This window comes from Theropithecus gelada, chromosome 1, assembly GCF_003255815.1.
Source record: "Theropithecus gelada isolate Dixy chromosome 1, Tgel_1.0, whole genome shotgun sequence".
Classification (NCBI taxonomy): domain Eukaryota; kingdom Metazoa; phylum Chordata; class Mammalia; order Primates; family Cercopithecidae; genus Theropithecus; species Theropithecus gelada.
The window spans coordinates 53,765,738-53,783,357 of NC_037668.1; the positions used below are offsets into that span (position 1 = coordinate 53,765,738).

The following is a 17,620-nucleotide window of genomic DNA, read 5'->3' on the forward strand; positions in this document are numbered from 1 at the left end:
TTTTTGCATTTTTTTAGTAGAGAAAGGGTTTCACCGTGTTAGCTATCTCCTGACCTCGTGATCCGCCTGTCTCGGCCTCCCAAAGTGCTGGGATTACAGACTTGAGCCACCGCGCCCGGCCTCCCCCAACCTTTTTTCAGGGCCCACAGCACAGCAGAATGAACTCCTAACACATTTTGGGGAAGGTCTATGTGGCAGCCTCCTCTCTGTTCCCTCTCCCAGCTGTCCACTTTACCCCCAGATGCAAAGAAAGAGACAGGAATGGGCTCGGTTGCAAAATGGGGACTGGGCCTGTTATGGGACTGGAATACAGAGAAAGACAGTGCCCCGATAATGCAAAAGTTGGCCGTTTGCTGAGGCCCTCCTGTGTGCCAGGCTTGGCACTAGGCATTGTGCCTACATGATCTCCCCTAAGCCTCACAGTAATCCTAGAAGGTAGATATTAGTGCCCCCTGTTTTTCGGATACAGAAAGTGAGGCCCAGAGAGGTGAAATGACTTGCTTAGACTCCACTCCAAAGGTTGGCTGGACACCACGGCATGAATGGGGGCCAGGTGGGAAAGTGCCTTGGCTCCTCCTCTGCGCACTCCATACCCCCAGCAATCAGTAGGGGTCAGAGGCCCCTGCCTCGGTACCAGGGTCCCATTCCCAGGGCTGGTGAGAACGGAGAGCAAGTGTAGCATGGCCAAGAATCATCACTCTGTCTGCAGAGAGCCTGAGCAACCCCTCCCGGCCCTGCCCACCTCTGACTCATTTGCACCTCCAAGTCCAGAGAGGGAGGGGCAGTGCCGCCTGGGCCTATAGGGCAGGCTTCTGCCAGACAGGGTAAAGGGGGAGGGCGTGTCTTCCAGGCGGGGGCGGGCAGGGCACTGGCAGGGTGTGGACACCCCGGGGCACCCAGGCTTCCAGGCATAGGGTGGCTAGGCCCTCCTCTCCTCTCTCTTTAGGGTGAGAGAGCAGTACAAATCCCTGCCCTCATTTTGCCCCCACCACACCCCCATTCCCCCTGGCGCAGGCTGAAGACAACTGTGCCATGATAAGATCAGAACAAATTGCCGGGTAACTGGGCAGACACACAAACACCCACGCATGAGAGCACACCCCATGCTCTTCACGGATGTAGGGCCGGTGAGCTGCGGGGCTCTCGGATTCTCAATACTGCCTTCCCTGCCTTTCGACCTGGCCTTCCACAGGTTTTTAAAGTTTAAAACACTTTAAACAGAAGTTTTTCCTTCTGTTTAAAACATTTTAAAGTTTTGGCCGGGCGCGGTGGCTCAAGCCTGTAATCCCAGCACTTTGGGAGGCTGAGACGGGCGGACCACGGGGTCAGGAGATCGAGACCATCCTGGCTAACACAATGAAACCCCGTCTCTACTAAAAAATACAAAAAACTAGCTGGGTGAGGTGGCGAGCGCCTGTAGTCCCAGCTACTTGGGAGGCTGAGGCAGGAGAATGGCGTAAACCCGGGAGGCCACCCCAGCCTGGGCGACAAAGCGAGACTCCATCTCAAAAAAAAAAANAAGTTTTAAAGGGGCACAAGGGGCCAGGCGTGGTGGCTTATGCCTGTAATCCCAACATTTTGGGAGGCCAAGGCGGGTGGATCACGAGGTCAAGAGTTCGAGACCAGCCTGTTCAATATGGTGAAACCTTGTCTTTACTAAAAATACAAAAATTAGCTGGGTATGGAGGCACGCACTTGTAGTCCCAGCTACTCAAGAGGCTGAGGTAGGAGGATTGCTTGAACCTGGGAGGCAGAGGCTGCAGTGAGCCGAGATCATACCACTGCACTCCAGCCTGGGTGACAGAGTGAGACTCCATCTCAAAAACAAAACAAAATGAAAAAAGAGGGCCCAGGCCTGGTAGCTCACACCCATAATCCCAACACATTGGGAGGCCAAGCCAAATCACTTGAGCTCAGGAGTTTGAGACCAGGCTGGGCAACATAGCCAAATTCCAACTCCACAAAAAATGAAAAGATTGGGTGGACGTGGTGGCGTGTTCCTAGCTACTTGGGAGGCTGAGGCAGGAGGAGTTTGAGGATGCAGTGTCCTATGATGGTGATACTGCATTCCAGCCTGGGTGACAGAGCAAGACCTGATTCTATTAAAAAATAAAATAAAATAAAATTAAAAAATCAAAATAAAAGAGAGCCGGGTGCAGTGGCTCACACCTGTAATCCCAGCACTTTGGGAGGCTGAAGCGGGCAGACTGCTTGAGTCCAGGAGTTCGAGATCAGCCTGGGGAACATGGTGAAACCTTATCTCTACAAAAAATCAGCCAAGCATGGTGGCATGTGCCTGTAGTCCCAGCTACTCAGAAGGCTAAGGTGGGAGAATCACCTGAGCCTGGGGAGGTCGAGGCTGAGATGCGATAGTGCCACTGCACTCCAGCTGGGGCAACAAACAGAGCAAGATTCCATCTCAAAAAACAAATAAGTAAATACATAAAAGACATAAGAGCACAGGGAACGTTCCACATTAACATCCAAAATTGTGGTACCTTGATACATATATTTTTATGCTTCAAGATACTCATACACACTTACTTGATCAACTACAACACTCTCTCACACACACACACACACACACACAAAACCCCTCAGACATCAGCTACCAGTGCGCAGGCTCAGAGAGGTAAAGCAATCTGCTCAGGGTCATATAACCAGTGGCACCTACAGCTAGGAGCTAGGCCCCCTGGCTTGCAGTCTGGCAGTCTCTGCAGGCAACAGAGCTTCAGAAATATGGGCTCTGGAGTCAGACTGCCGAAGCCTGTGTCCTGGCTACACCACATCCCAGCTGTGTGACTTTGGGCAGGTGATGTGACCTTTCTGAACCTCCATTTCCGTATCTGAATCATGCAGAATACCTGCTTCATAGGGCTGCTGTGAGGATTACGTGAGATAATCCAGGTGAAGTATGAAGCATGTGGCAAATAAAGGCTTATTGTTGTTACAATCTAGAGCTATCTCCGGGGTGGGGACGATGGAAAAACCTCTCCGTGGCATCTAAGGGCAAATGCAGTACAGTCTCAGATGGAACCTGTCAGGTTCATGACAAAGGGATATGAAGATCAGCTGTAATGTGAGAATCAAAGTCCACAGGGGAGGAACTTTGCCCTTAAACTGTCTCTGCCTGCCTGACTTAGGAAATTGTCCACGTAGGTTGTAAAGTTTTAAAAGAGCACAGGGACCATTCCACATTCACATCCAAAATCGTGGTACATTAACACACACACGTATATATATATATTTTTTAGACAGTGTCTCGCTCTGTCGCCAGGCTAGAGTGCAGTGGCTTGATCCCGGCTCACTGCAACCACCGCCTCCCCGGCTCAAGCGGTTCTCCTGCCTCTGCCTCCCGAGTAGCTGGGACTACAGGAGCCTGCCACCACCCCCGGCTAATTTTTGTATTTTCAGTAGAAACGGGGTTTCACCATGTTGGTTGGCCAGGATGGTCTGGATCTCTTGACCTCATGATCCGCCCGCCTCGGACTCCCAAGACACACATATTTTTATGCTTCGAGAGATACACATACACGCTTATTTGATCACTACGCTCTCTCTGTCTCTCTTTGACACACACACACACACACACACACACACACACACACACGGTCTAGGGCCCAGGGGCGCCCCACTCGGCCTTTCTCCATTTCCCCTCACCTATCCCGAGATGTGGTCTCCGAGGTCTCTTTCCCGCTGTGCTCCCTCCGGACCCCTAACCCAGCCAAAAAGCCGGCCAGGCAGGCCCCCGGGCCTCCGCACCGCTCGGTCATGGCGAATGAAAGACCCGGGGCTCGGCCGTCGGAGCACCTTACCGCCGGGGCTACCCGCATCCGCTGCATTTGCGGAGAAATGCCTCCTCCGGCCCGCCCCCCTGAGCAAACAGCGGCCCCACCCGCAGCCCATGCGGGCAGTGACCCGATCCAGATGCTGCCCATGGCCTGGGTCACTCTCCAGGACCCCCCAACCTCATTGTTCTCTCCCCACCTCGGACCGCAGACCCCAGACTTTCCGCAAGAGCCCAAGCCCCCACCCCGGGGGCGTGGTTCTCCGCCCGGTCCGCGCTACATCTTCAAGCCCCTGGAGGCGCCAAGGCCCCACGCAGCCCCAGGTGAGCTAGCAGAGAGCAAGACCTGCAGGAGGCCGGACAGGGAAAGTGGCCTGGGGCTAACAGAGACCGGGAGCCGGAGCTGAGCGAGGGGGCTCCCCCAGGAGCAGGAAGGGCTGGACACCGAGACAGGTCCGGGGGGCGGGTCCGGAATGGGCGGGGTCTTGCCCATTGGGCAGGGTCTGATGCGAGTGGTTGGCGTCCCGCGCGGGGCCCAAGGTGTGACACGGGTGGGCTTGGAACCGGGACCTTAGCTACTGGTGGGCCGAAGTCCACCCTGCCATCGTTCTGCCGTGGTCAGTAGGGCTTGCTCCTCCCTGTGGGAAGCACCTACGGCCGGGAGCGGGCATCTCGTCACCACCGCGGTGGAGAAGCTGCACAGAAACCCACGGGGTGCGGACGACGCCACCTCCTGGAAGTCGGCCAGAGAACCCCACTCTGTCCGCAAATCGCTCTTATTTAGTAACAACTGTCATTGATTGTGATCCTAACCAGGGCCTCCTGCCTCCCAGGCAATACCCTTTTCCGCCTGGCGCTGCCTCTCTGACTCCAGTGGGGATGGGGAGCACTTTGTACATTTCAGGGGATCCTCTGGGCCTACAGGGAGAAGGGCCATCAGGCCTCAGCTCCCCAGGGTCTCTGCCAGTTCTTCTCTGCCTGTAGCCCTTATCTGGCTGCAGCCTCCATGCCTTCCCTGAGCCTGGCACCTTGTTAGCCCAGAGTGTTGTGGTAACTCGACCTGGTTCACAGACGACATCATGCTTCTGGGTCGTGAGTGGACGCTGATATCTTGAGTCTCCTTCTTCGATACCCCCACAATGGGGCAACCCCTCCCCCAGCAACGACCATGCAGGGAGTACAGGCTGAGGGGCATGTGGCCAATAGGAACGGTGAAATCCAGGCGGTGGGGGCAGCAGTACCCTCTGCACAGGTGTTGGGAACAGGACAATGTGCCCAGACTGGGCAGCACAGTTGGCACCCTGCAGCGCGCTGGAGGGCTAGACTGTCCGTCGTTGAGCAGACAAGGGAGGCCTGGTCCTAGACAGGGTGTGGAACTCAAGCCCAGCTGAAGCAGATGGCTGCAGGCACCCACGGCACACACAGGCAGCACAGGCTTTTCCTGGCTGAGTCCCCTGACCTGCTCCCAGGCAAAGCGTGTGGTCTGGCAAATACACAGTGGCTTTTCCCCACTGCCCCCACCCCCCACCTAACTGTTGAAGCTCAGGAAGCCTCAATGCGTGAGAGAAGAAACATTTTTAATTGTTCTGGCCCTGCCCCCTCCCCAGGGGAGTCCCAGCACTGCTCAGGCTCACTGCTTTTGCTTTCCCCTGGGATGCTGAGGACACTTTGACCTCGTCTATGTCACAGCCCACGTGTTTCTCTGATGCCACCGCCATAAGATCTAGTGCCCCCTGGTGCCATTGGGCAAGGCAGGCCAGAGAGGCCAGGGGCAGCTGGGTGTGCACCAGGCCACAGGGCTGTGGGGCATGCAGCCGATGGTGCAGCTTCAGGTGGATGTGCTGGGTGAAGCGACTCCGGCAGACGCTGCACTGGAAGGGCCGGGTCCCTGAGTGAAGGCGCAGGTGGGTCTTGAGGTTACTGGAGCTGCTGAAGCGCTTGTGGCACACCTGACGGGAATGGGCCCTGGCATCAGCTTTGTCCTCTGGGCTGGCTCAGGCCTTCTACTCCCTCTCCTCATCTTGGAAATACCCATGACCCACCTCTCTTTCCCTCGAGGCCTGGAAGCTCTTCCAGTGATTTCTCCCTGAGTCCCACAGTATCTAACACATTAGAACCAGGCCGACTTGGGTTAGTGTCCTTCTTTTACTCCATGTGTGACCTTGTAAAAGTGACTTCTCCTCTCTGAGCCTTCCACTCCTCATTGGCAACATTGGTTATTAATAACTAGCTTCATGGATATGGTGGACTGAATAAGATAATCACATAGAACTCTTAAGTGTGAAGCTGCAGCTTCAGTGGATATAATTAACATTTACAGGGGGCTGCCACATGCCTGCAGTTGGTTTCACCTAGTCTTCCCCAGGACCCTAGGGAAGCATGACCAAGTACTAGTACAACTTCTATATTATAGTAAGAAAGCAGAGGCTCAGAGGAGTGAAGCCACTAGCCAAAGGTCACACGACAAGCTGGAGACAGAGCTAGGATTTGAACACAGGTGGCCTGATTTTGCAGCCCAGACTCATAATCATGGCACTGCTTTCATTTCTGCCCCTGTAAAATGGGAAAGAACCCCCGCCTTTCTGACTTCCTGAGGGATGTGGCTGGGCTCACAGAAGGAGGGAGCTGACATCAAGCTGATAGTTTTTCTACTTTGATACTATGGGTACACTGCAGCATTAACTCCTCCAACAACTCAGGGAGGTAGATAATAGGTATCCATCTACTCTCCATGACCTCCAACTTCATTGTTCTCTCCCTCCCCCAGGCCTTTGGAGTGACCTTCAGTATTACCCATTCCAGGCTGAGAGGGGTCATTTTCAATTTTCACTCCCCCTTCCCATCTCCACTTGCTCAGGAGGACTGGGGAATGGAGGCTGCAGGTGCCATCCCTCCAAGGGCCTAAAACGTCTCGCCAGCCTATAGGAGTACAGAGTAGGGGGAGGAGGATCTCACCGAGCACTTGTGGGGCCGCTCCCCAGTGTGTACCAGGTGGTGCTTCTGCAGGTGAGCGAGCTGGGTGAAGCTCTTCTGGCACAAGGCACACTGGAATGGACGCTCTCCACTGTGCACACGCAGGTGGACCTGAGTCAGATGCGGGAGAAATGCTGCCAACTGCCCAGCACCCCCAGCAGGGCTTGAGGTCCTCTCCGAATCTCTGCCCACTTCCCTCTCCCTCCCTGTCATCTCCCTCAGGGCCCATTATCCCCAGGATACATCCACTCTTTCTGCTGCCCTGCAGGGGAGATGGTAGTGGTCAGAAGGCCAGGTAAGAGGTACCCCAGGTATGTTGTGGAGCACTGCTATTCAAAATGTGGTGCACATTGGCCGGGCGTGGTGGCTCACACCTGTAATCCCAGCACTTTGGGAGGCTGAGGCAGGAAGATCACCTGAGGTCGGGAGTTGGAGACCAGTCTGACCAACATGGAGAAACCCCATCTCTACTAAAAATACAAAATTAGCTGAGTGTGGTGGTACGTGCCTGTAATCCCAGCTACTTGGGAGACTGAGGCAGGAGAATCACTTGAACCTGGGAGGTGGAGGTTGCGGTGAGCTGAGATCGCGCCATTGCACACCAGCCTGGGCAACAAGAGCAAAACTCTGTCTCAAAAAAAATTTAAAAAAAAATGTGGTTCACAGACCAGCAGCGCTGGTATCACACTTAGGGAGCATGTTAGAAATGCAGGTTCTCAGGCCCGGCCCCAGACCTGCTGAATCAAAAACTCTGGGAGGGCTGGGCACACACGCGCTCATGGCTGCAATCCCAGCATTTTGGGAGGCCGAAGAGGGAGGATCAATGGAGCCCAGTAGTTCAATACCAGCCTGAGCAACATATCGGGACCCCATCTGTACAAAAAATTTAAAAATTAACCAGGTGTGGTGGTGTGTTCCTGTGGTCCCAGCTGCTGGGGAGGATGAGGTAGGAGAATTCCTTAAGCCCAGGAGTTTGAGACCAGCGTGGGCGACAGAATGAGACCCCATATGAAAAAAAAAAAAAAACTCTGGGGCTGGGAGCTACTCTGGAGGCTGAGGTGGGAGGGTCGCAAAAACTCTAGGAATCTGCATGTTTACTAGCTCTCCAGGTGGTCTGAGGCTCATGAAAGTTTAAGAACTCCTGCCCTGCAGGATCCAGTAAGGCTTTTTTCGCCATAACCACAACGTGCCCTCAACTTCAGAGCTAGCCGGCGAGCGCACAGCTTCCGCCCTTTGCTAACGCACTGAGATGCGCCCCCTGGGCGCCCCCTGCTGGACGGTGCGAATGGTAAGGCCAATCGCATCGGCGGTCGCGCTGATTTGTGGGATCCCACTTGAAAAAGGTTGGTCATAGGACTGTGGTCTAGACTCACCAAAATCTACCCATTCCCTCATCTGACTGCCCAGAAAAATAACTAAGAAGCTTAACTGGGAGTCCAGAAAGGATAGTTGTCCAGGAAAGGGTTTCTTTGCCCAGAGCAAATGTTGAGAGACTGAACCTAACACTACCATTAAATCAGGGTAATCTTAGGCAAACGCTGCCCATTAAAAGCCTCAGTCTCCCCATTTTAACCTAAATGAGATGATCTCATAGGCAGTCCTCTAGGGTGGCAAGGACTTTGGTGGCCGTCTTATCCTATATTTCTACCCAAATGAACCATCCAAGGTCACTTGGCCCTAGAGGTTGCCCAGGAGTGCCTTCTAGCTTTGAGGTCCTTGCTTCTAGAAGCAGACTGGGGTGCATGGGGGGCCCTGAAAGATGGTGAAGGGAGCAGCAGAGCCCAGGAGGCAGGTACCTTGAGATTGGAGAGCTGCCCAAAGCTCTTGCCACATACGTTGCACTCGTACAGGATTTTGCCATTCTCCTTTTTCAGTGGGTAAGGCAAGGCTGCAGTGCCTGTCCGGGAATTCAGTGGGACTCGCTTTGCTGGAGATGCCATGCCACCATGCTCCAGGCCTGGGGAGTTGGTTGAGGCAGCTCCAGCACCTGGATTTCGGGCCTGGGAAGGCAGGGCTTGGCCAGAAGCTTGGAAGGCCCCTGGGTAGGGAAGCAGGGTCTCCCACCGAGTGCTGGGGTGCCCAGGCTCATTGACCATCATCAGCAGGCTAGGCATAGCCATTGTGGGATAGGAGTTGTCTTGAGGCAGCATGAGGAGGTGGGGACATTGGTCAGAAGGTAGGGCCCCATAGGTGAATAGGTGGGGTGGAGGCAGGAGAAGTGGGTATCCAGGGTAGAAGGTGTGGAGGAGGAATGGGAACTCCTTGGAGATGGAGTTGGCAGGGGGGCAGGGGCAGAAAGCCAAGGGGCTGGGGCTCTTTCTGTTCTGCAGTGGTGGTGGGGAAGAGCTGTTATGAGGAGAGAAGGCTGGGCAGGGGGCCCCATCGCCAGCTCTTTCTGGCTGTTTTCTCAGCTTGTCCTTGTTCCGTGGGTACTTGAGTGTGAGTTTCTTATCATCGGTGGAGATGGCATGCAGCCCTGGTGGCTCTTGCTCTAAGCAGGAAAAGGAAGGCGGTCAGGTCCCCACAGTCTGGGGTGAGGTTCTGTCCTCCATCAAACCTGCCCCGCTCAGGGCTGAGAAAGACCTCCAGCCCGCGAGGCTGCTAGCATTTTTGTAGTGCTGAACAATTTCAGGGGGAGAAAACAGTTCAAGGTCCCTATTAGACACCCAGGTTGAGAAGTCAAGTGGGCAGATGGATAAATTGGGTTGGAGTTTAAAGGAGAGCTCTGAAGTGGAGACATAAATCCAGGTGCCATGGGTACAGATAAGATCACATAAGGGTGAGGCTAGATCTGCTGTGTCCAAAATGGCAGCCACTGGACATGTGACTAGATTTACATTAATTAAAATGATTTTAATAAAAAATGAAGTTCTCAGTTGCACCAGTCATATTTACAGTGCTCAGAAGGTATGGTATTGGACAGCACAGGTATAGAATGTTCCCATTATTGCAGGGAATTCTAACAAACAGTGCTATTCTAGATAAAGAGTACTAAAATGAAAAACCTGTTAAAAAGTAAACTGTCAACAGGTGCAGTGGCTTATGCCTGTAATCCCAGTGCTTTGGGAGGCCAAGGCAGGAGGATTGCTTAAGCCCAGGAATTTGAGACCAGCCTGGACAACAAAGCAAAATCCCATCTCTACAAAACACTAAGGAAATTAAGGCCGCATGCAGTGGCTCACGCCTGTAATCCCAGGACTTTGGGAGGCCAGGGCAGGCAGATCACCTGAGGTTGGGAGTTCAAGACCAGCCTGACCAACATGGAGAAACCCCGTCTCTACTAAAAATACAAAATTAGCTGGGCATGGTGGCGCATGCCTGTAATCCCAGCTACTTGGGAGGCTGAGACAGGAAAATTGCTTGAACCTGGGAGGCAGAGGTTGTGGTGAGCCAAGATCATGCTATTGCACTCCAGCCTGGGCAACAAGAGCGAAACTCTGTCTTGAAAAAAAAAGAAAAGAAAAGAAAGAAAATTAGCCAGGTGTTTGTGTCATGTGTCTGTAGTAGTCCCAACTACTCAGGAGGCTGAGGAGAGAGGATTGCTTGAGGGCAGGAGTTGGAGGCTGCAGTGAGCCATGATTGTGTCACTATACTCCAGCCTATCTAAAAAAAAAAAAAAAAAAAAAAGCAAGTTGTCTTGTGGTTGGATCCTTATTTACTCAATCTCACTGAGCTGTTTCACTCTGTGCTCTGTGCTGGGGTCCCAGAAATAAAGAACACAGCAAGAGAGTCCTTGCCCTCCAGGAGGTCATTGTCACATAAGGAAATGGTATGTTACAACAAACCTAGAACCCAGGTAGAGATGAGATCCCACTTTTGTGGATGAAGAAACCAGTCCTCGGTGTTGTGTCCAAGTCCATAGAAATAGAAAGGGCAGAACCGGGACTCCAACCCCAATTCCCTGACTCCCAGCCCAGTGCTGTTTTTTTTTTATTTTCTTGAGACAGAGTCTCATTCTGCCACCCAAGCTGGAGTGCAATGGCGTGGTCTTGGCTCACTGCAACCTCTGCCTCCCGGGTTCAAGCAATTCTCGCGCCTCAGTGCTTTTATAAGACCCCTCTAGGGCTGGACAAGGTGGCTCACATCTGTAATTCCAGGACTTTGGGTGGCCGAGGCAGGTGGATCACCTGAGGTCAGGAGCTCGAGACCAGCCTGGCCAACATGGCAAAACCCTATCTTCACTAAAAATACAAAAGTTGGCCGGGGGTGGTGGCACATGCTTGTAATCCCAGCTACTCTGAGAAGCTGAGGCAAGAGAATTGCTTGAACCCGGGAGGCAGAGGTTGCAGTGACCGGAGATCATGCCATTGCACTCCAGCCTGGGCAACAGAATGAGACTCCGTCTCACAAACAAACAAACACCTCTCTAAGCAGACAAAGTACCATCCCCAACCCCCATGACCTGGGCTATACCTACACCAGCTCCTACACACACATCTGAGAAGCCAGTGCCCAGCTTCTCTGGCTCAGGTATCACCACTGGAAAGCCCCCTGCACCCTCAGGCCAGAATTCCAAGGCCAAAAGGTGGAAGTACAGTATGCCTAAGGCTCTGTCTTCATCAGTGACACTGCGTCGTCTCCACCACCCATCCCCAAACCTAGCAGTCCCCCCCAGCCTCCAGCCTCTGCCAGGCACAGGTGCAGCCCCGTGCCCTGGGCTTACTCATGCTCAAGGTGTCCTCTTGGAGGCCCTGCAGGGCTGTGCCCAGGGGTGCCGGCCGTGGGGTGCACAGGTTCAGGTCCAGGTCCTGTAGGCAGGCCAGCAGCGCAGACCTGCCTGGTGCCAGGGGCAAGGGACACAGCCAGCTGGCACAGGATGGACCATGAGCATCCACTGTGTCTGGAAGTGGTCTGCAGTCTGAGAAGACCTGGAGGGCAGGGGCAAGGGGTTTGGGGGCTGGAAGACCTGGAGGGCAGGGGCAAGGGGTTTGGGGGCTGGTGACTGGGACTCCATTGGTCCCTTAGATGGCCTCTACCCCTATTTTGGTTTCCAAAGGGGAGAATAAGCTAAAACAGCCACCACAATCCATATCTGTCACTCAAATGACATCTCTTCCCTCATCCAAAGATCTCTTTCCCCCAGAATTTTCCCACCCATTGCAAGATTGCCCTCCTCCTGTCCCCAGGGCCCCCTCTAGCCCTGTTCTCCCTCCCTGCCCAACCCCATGTACCTCTGACCACCCTGGTCCCCAGTGTATCTCAGACCATCACTGTAATTTGAATGGCACCACAGTGAGCCCAAAGAAAATCCCCATCAAAGACTATAAACTCCACAAGATGGCCCTGAGCCCCCGCTCACTAAGGCCCAAGGTCATGGTCATAGCAGCCAAGCCTGCTGCATGAGGCTTCCCCTTCTTATTCCCCACAGGAGAGTCTGGGCCCCTGAGGCATGGGGAGAGGGTCTGTGGCTCCTCAAAAGAACATCCCTATGATGTGCCTGGACTAGGGGGTGCTCAGGACTGGGGAGGAGGTCCAGGTCCCTTCAGACATTCCCCCTTTTCCTCCTAGCGTCACCTCCTACTATAAGCAGACTACCCACAAAGGTAAGGCTGGGATTCTGCCTTACCTGGTCACCTCGGAAGAGCTGGAAGTCCAGGCTGGGAGACAGGGAGCCCCCGGTACCTCCCAGGGCCATGGGCCTGTGGCAGCAATCCAATTGTGTGGCTGGTTCTTCCTTCATATCCCCATTACCTGCTGGGAAACAGGTGAGTTACAGGTAAGCTGTGGAGGTCCTGCAAATAGGAGTCTGAGTTCTAGGACTGGCTGTCCCATTAACATGCTGCGTGACCACAAGCGATTCACATCCCTTCCTGGACTCAGTTTCCCTATCTGCAAAATGGGAAGGTTGGTCTAGTTGATATGTAAGGATGCTCTCACTGTTGACATTTAGAAGCCAATGATGCTCTCCTGGTAGGTGTGGGAAGATTAAATAGAGATTGGCCAGATGCAGTGGCTCAAGCCTGTAATCCCAGCACTTTGGGAGGCTGAGATGGGAGGATCTTTTGAGGCCAGGAGTTCCAGACCAGCCTGGGCAACATAATGAGACCCTCATCTCTACAAAATAAAAAATACGGCGGGCACGGTGGCTCACACCTGTAATCCCAGCACTTTGGGAGTCCAAGGCAGTTGGATCACCTGAGGTAGGGAGTTCAAGACCAGCCTGAGCAACATGGTGAAACCCTGTCTCTACTAAAAATACAAAAGTTAACTGGGCATGGTGGTGCACACCTGTAATCCCAGCTACTCAGGAAGCCGAGGCATGAGAATCACTTGAACCCAGGAGGCAGAGGTTGCAGTGAGCCAAGATCGTGCCACTGTACTCCAGCCTGCCAACAGAGTGAGACTCATTCTCCAAAAAACAAAAGAGGAAGGCCCGCCATTCCAGCCTGGGCAACAGAAAAAAAAAGGGAGGCCCAGGTGGGTGGATCACCTGAGGTCAGGAGTTCAAGACCAGCCTGGATAACATGGTGAAACCCCATCTCTACTAAAAATATGAAAATTAGGCCAGGCGTGATGGTTCATGCCTATAATCCCAGCACTTTGGGAGGCTGAGGCGGGCAGATCACCTGAGGTCAGGAGTTCAAGACCAGCCTGACCAACATGGTAAAACCCCGTCTCTACTAAAAATACAAAAATTAGCTAGGTGTGGTGGTGCGCGCCTACAATCCCAGCTACTCAGGAGGCTGAGGCAGGAGAATCGCTTGAACCCCAGGAGGCGGAGGTTGCAGTGAACTGAGATCATACCACTGCATTCAGCCTGGGCAACAGAGCAAGACTTTGTCTCAAAAAAAAAAAAAAAAATTAGCTGGGCGTGGTGGCTCATGCCTGTAGTCCCAGCTACTAGGGAGGCTGAGGCAGGAGAATCACTTGAACCCAAGAGGCGGAGGCTGCAGTGAGCCGAGATCACATCACTGCACTCCAGCCTGGGCAATAGAGTGAGACTCGCTCTCAAAAATAAATAAATAAATAAATAAATAAATAAATAAATAAATAAATAAATTAGCTGGGTGTAGTAGCCTGTGCCTATGGTCCCAGCTATTCGGGAGGCTGAGGTGGGAAGATTGCTTGAGCCTGGAAGGTTGTGGCTGCAGTGAGCTGAGATTACACCACTACACTCTAGTCTGGGTGATGACAGAGCAAGACCCTGTCTCAATCAATCAATCGATCAATGGAGATTAGCCATTCGGAAGTGAAGAGCAGAGCTGTCTTGAGAGGAGAGGAAGGCCCTTATGGAGGTTACTTCCAAGAAAGTGCAGCGATCTGAGGAAACATTCCAGATTCTTCAGGGCTACAGAGAAGCCACCCCCTTCTGTGCTGAGAGGGGTCCCTGACTCTACCAACCAGAGGTCCCCCACCAAGGGGAACCCTGCATCCCAGCTCACCCAGACAGCTCTTCTGGACAGCTGAAGACACCTCAGTGTCCTGTCACCCAGGCTGCCCAGCTCAGCGCTCTCACCAGGGATAAAGCCTGAATGAGTGGACCAAGCCCCTGCATGCCCCTGACTGGCCTGACAGAGAGACGCGAGTGCCCAGCTGTCTGCTCACCCAGCACCAGGCTTCTCTGCCATCTTCCACCTGAGGCCACACAGCACAGGGATCACTTCAGCCCAGCAAATGTCCTAAGACCCCTTCCCCGTCCCCTCAGGGACCATCCTTTGAATCTCAAATGCCTCTCAGACCCTAAAACCCTCACTCCAGTGTCTCAGCCCTCCAAAACCCTTTCTCCTTTCCCTCTTTCCTCTCTCCTCCCAACGCTGCTTCAGGTCTCAAAGCAAATACCATTGCCACCCGAAGGGCCGCTGGCTGTGGGGCTCTCCATTCGGCGCTGCAGCAGTGCTCCTGGCTGGGAAGGAAGGAGGTGGGCAACCAGGCCACAGCTGCCTGTGGCTGAGGCCCCAGTGGGAGTGAGAGATGGCAGGAAGGTGTCACATTTGAAGTTGCCACAGATAGGAAGTGGGGGCAGGCAGGCCTGGGGGCCCTGCAAGGCCTGACAAGGGGGCACTATCCACTCAACTTTGCCTACCTGTGGCAGCTCTGGAGGACAACCTGCTGGTGTACATTGCAGTGAACTGGGGCTACTGGAATTTCAGGATGTGTGTGTGAGTGGGGCGGGCTGTGATTTCTGTTCTCAAAGAACCCAGATGGCTGGGCAGGAGGACAGAGTAGGGCTCAAAGGCTGGACAGGGAGGCCTTCTGTGGAGGGGAGCCAAGCTGAGATGAAGACAGGCATTGATGACAGGGAGACAGTGATGGTGACAGGTAGGGACAGGAACAGGCAGAGACAAGAACAGGCAACATAGAAGGATATGGAATGAGACAGAGAACAGAGCAGGCAGCTGATCTCACAGATATAACAAACATGTTTTCCTCCTCCAAGTCCCATCTCAGATCTCCTGACCCTGGAAAGTTTAATCCTCTAATCTAGAGGCCCCAAGAGGCAAAAGATAGTTCAAGGACATGGCCAGGTGCGGTGGCTCACACCTGTAATCCCAGCACTTCAGGAGACCAAGGCAGACCCATCTCTTGAGCCCAGAAGTTTGAGACCAGCCTGGGCAACAAAGCAAGACCTCATCTCTACAAAAAATACAAAACTTAGCTGGGCATGGTGACTTGCACCTGTGGTCCCAGCTACTCAGGAGGCTGAGGCAGGAGGATCACTTGAGCCCAGGAATATAAGGCTGCAGTGAACTAGGATACTGCTACTGCATTCTAGCCTGGGTGACAAAGAAAGATCCTATCTCTTAAAAAAAAAATAGACATAGCAAAATGGGTGTAAGGCATGACTAGGTCAGGTGCGGTGGCTCACATCTGTAATGCCAGCACTTTGGGAGGCCAAGGTGGGCCAACTGCTTGAGCCCAGGAGTTCAAGACCAGCATGAGCAATATGGTGAACCACCATCTCTACAAAAAATACAAAAATGAGCCAGGCATGATGGCGCGCGCCTGTAGTCCCAGCTACTCAGGAGGCTGAGGTGGGAGGATCACTTGAGCCGGGGAGGTCGAGGCTGCAGTGAGCCGAAATGATGCCACTGCACTCTGGCCGGGGTGACAGAGCGAGATCCTGTCTCAAAAAAACATAAATAAATAAGGAAAAGACATGTATAGATACAAAAAGGGAGGCCTCATAGGCCAGAAAGTGGCTTTGTAGACTGAGCAATATCACTATTCTTGTGAGCATGAGAAGAGGCATCATCCCTGCGGCCTCACACAAATTCTGGGGTGCGTAAGTCTGGCCCAGCGTGCAAAAGCTCCAGCCAGCCATCAATCTCCATCCCAGCCATGCCACCCTGGTGTCCCAGAACACACAGGGACATCTCAAGCTGTGCACCATGGGCTGGGGCATGTTCCTGGGGTTTCTCGGCCAGCTCAGCCCCTTGGGCTGTGACTCACCCTCTGCTGTGGAGAGTCCTCCACATAACTGATTCCAATATGTTTGTGAGCATCTCCAGGACAGGGACCTCTGTCTACTCATTTTGGTTTTCCATGTAGACATTTATCAGGCTTTTTTGGATGCCCAGCATCTGAAACTTTTCCCCTACATGAGTTTTGAGGGAGGCAAAAGGTACCTCTCATGATAAAAGCCAAAATGGCCAAATACTTAGTTTCAACCTCCCTCCCCAGCACTTCATGCAGGCACACTAGGACTAGGTCGATCAGATGTCGCCACTCAGATAGCAGGTCAGAAGCCAGTGCCCCTGGCTGAGCGCAGTGGCTCACATCTGTAATCCCAGGACTTTGGGAGGCCGAGACGGGCAGATCACTTGAGGTCAGGAGTTCAAGACCAGCCTGGCCAACATGGTGAAACCCTATCTCTACAAAAACACAAAAATTAACTAAGTGTGGTGGCATATGCCTGTATTTCCAGCTAGTTGGGAGACTGAGGCAGGAGAATTGCTTGAACCCAGGAGGTTGCAGTGAGCTGAGATGGCTCTGTTATACTCCAGGCTGGGCGACAGAGTGAGACTATATCTCAAAAAAAAAAAAAAAAAAAAGCCACTGGCCCTGAGGTGGCAGGTCTGTGGAGACTCCTCTCTACAGCAAAGGCTGTGGTACCACATCCGGCTTCCAGGGCAGTGGAGGAAAGAAGGGGGTTCAGGGGAGGCTGCAGAGTCTGTGCAGGGCTGGTCCTGGGGTTTGATATTTGGCCATGGTCCTGTCTACTTCCAGCCTCCCTTGATCCATCCTGTTCTCCAAGCCTCACTCTCCAGACTTCTCAGAACTTCTGTGAGATTTTCTAACGTCTTTCAAACAAATTCCTTCTGCTTACATCCTCCTGAAATGGTTTTTGTAGCTTACAACTGATAATTCTGCATTATACATGCTCAGAATAGAAGATGAAGTAACAGGGTTCCAGTTGCAATTGTCCAAGGAACAGAGTAAATAGCCACCTTTACAAACAGCTTTCTTGCTGTGTCTGGCACTGTGCTAGGGGCTTCATAAACTTTATCTCATTCAGTCTTCACAGTAAACCTGTGTGGTGGATTTTATTATTAGCAACTCACCTAGAGTCATACAGCAAGTAGTCAAGAGCTTTTAGTGGCAAACCTCAGACTCTGCCATCTCTTGGCCATGTCAGCTTCCCCCACTACGACAGATACCCCCTCATTTCTTCCTCTCTTGCTCTCTCTTTCGACATGCTGTTCCCAGTCCTTCCCCCCACCCCTCCCCTCAGTGGCCCCCTCAGTATCTTTCAGCTTAATGGGGGGCTTAGTTCACCAAAACTCCACTCCCCAAAAGAGCCCTCCCAGAACCCCAGGCCACAAGCCTGCCTCCCCTGCAGTCTTGCTGGGTATCACAGGGAAGTGAGGGGGCACCGAGTGAAGCTTCCTCCCCTCCAAGGCACATCCCCACACACCTTTG

General features: G+C 53.2%; 2 protein-coding genes across 2 annotated transcripts in view; both read right to left on the bottom strand.

Annotated features, from left to right (window-relative positions):
• Positions 1 to 3,776, bottom strand: part of CRYBG2 (crystallin beta-gamma domain containing 2) — a 39,910-nt gene extending 36,134 nt beyond the window's left edge. Inside the window, exon 1 of the mRNA XM_025402628.1 lies at positions 3,661 to 3,776. The gene's annotated coding sequence lies outside the window, so the exon portion shown is untranslated. The remainder of the gene's footprint in view (positions 1 to 3,660) is intronic.
• Positions 3,777 to 5,347: 1,571 nt separating this feature from the next.
• On the bottom strand, positions 5,348 to 14,642 carry ZNF683 (zinc finger protein 683). Its single transcript, XM_025400024.1, has 7 exons — positions 14,540 to 14,642; positions 12,327 to 12,451; positions 11,424 to 11,628; positions 8,557 to 9,251; positions 6,743 to 6,871; positions 5,830 to 5,889; positions 5,348 to 5,736 (listed from the first exon to the last, which is right to left on the bottom strand). The coding sequence occupies exons 1-7, from the start codon at positions 14,577 to 14,579 to the stop codon at positions 5,365 to 5,367; spliced, it is 1,626 nt and encodes a 541-aa protein (XP_025255809.1). The 5' UTR covers positions 14,580 to 14,642; the 3' UTR covers positions 5,348 to 5,364.
• Between the last annotated feature and the right edge of the window lie 2,978 nt (positions 14,643 to 17,620).

What these genes read in the sequence shown, in the direction of transcription:
- ZNF683 (XM_025400024.1), bottom strand. Translation starts at nt 14,579, where the DNA reads ATGGAGAGCCCCACAGCCAGCGGCCCTTCGGGTGGCAATG. An exon ending in GGCAGCTCTCCAATCTCAAG is followed by an intron (nt 6,872 to 8,556) that starts GTACCTGCCTCC and finishes CATCTGACTCAG; the next exon opens with GTCCACCTGCGTGTGCACAG. An exon ending in AGCGGCCCCACAAGTGCTCG is followed by an intron (nt 5,890 to 6,742) that starts GTGAGATCCTCC and finishes CTAATGTGTTAG; the next exon opens with ATACTGTGGGACTCAGGGAG.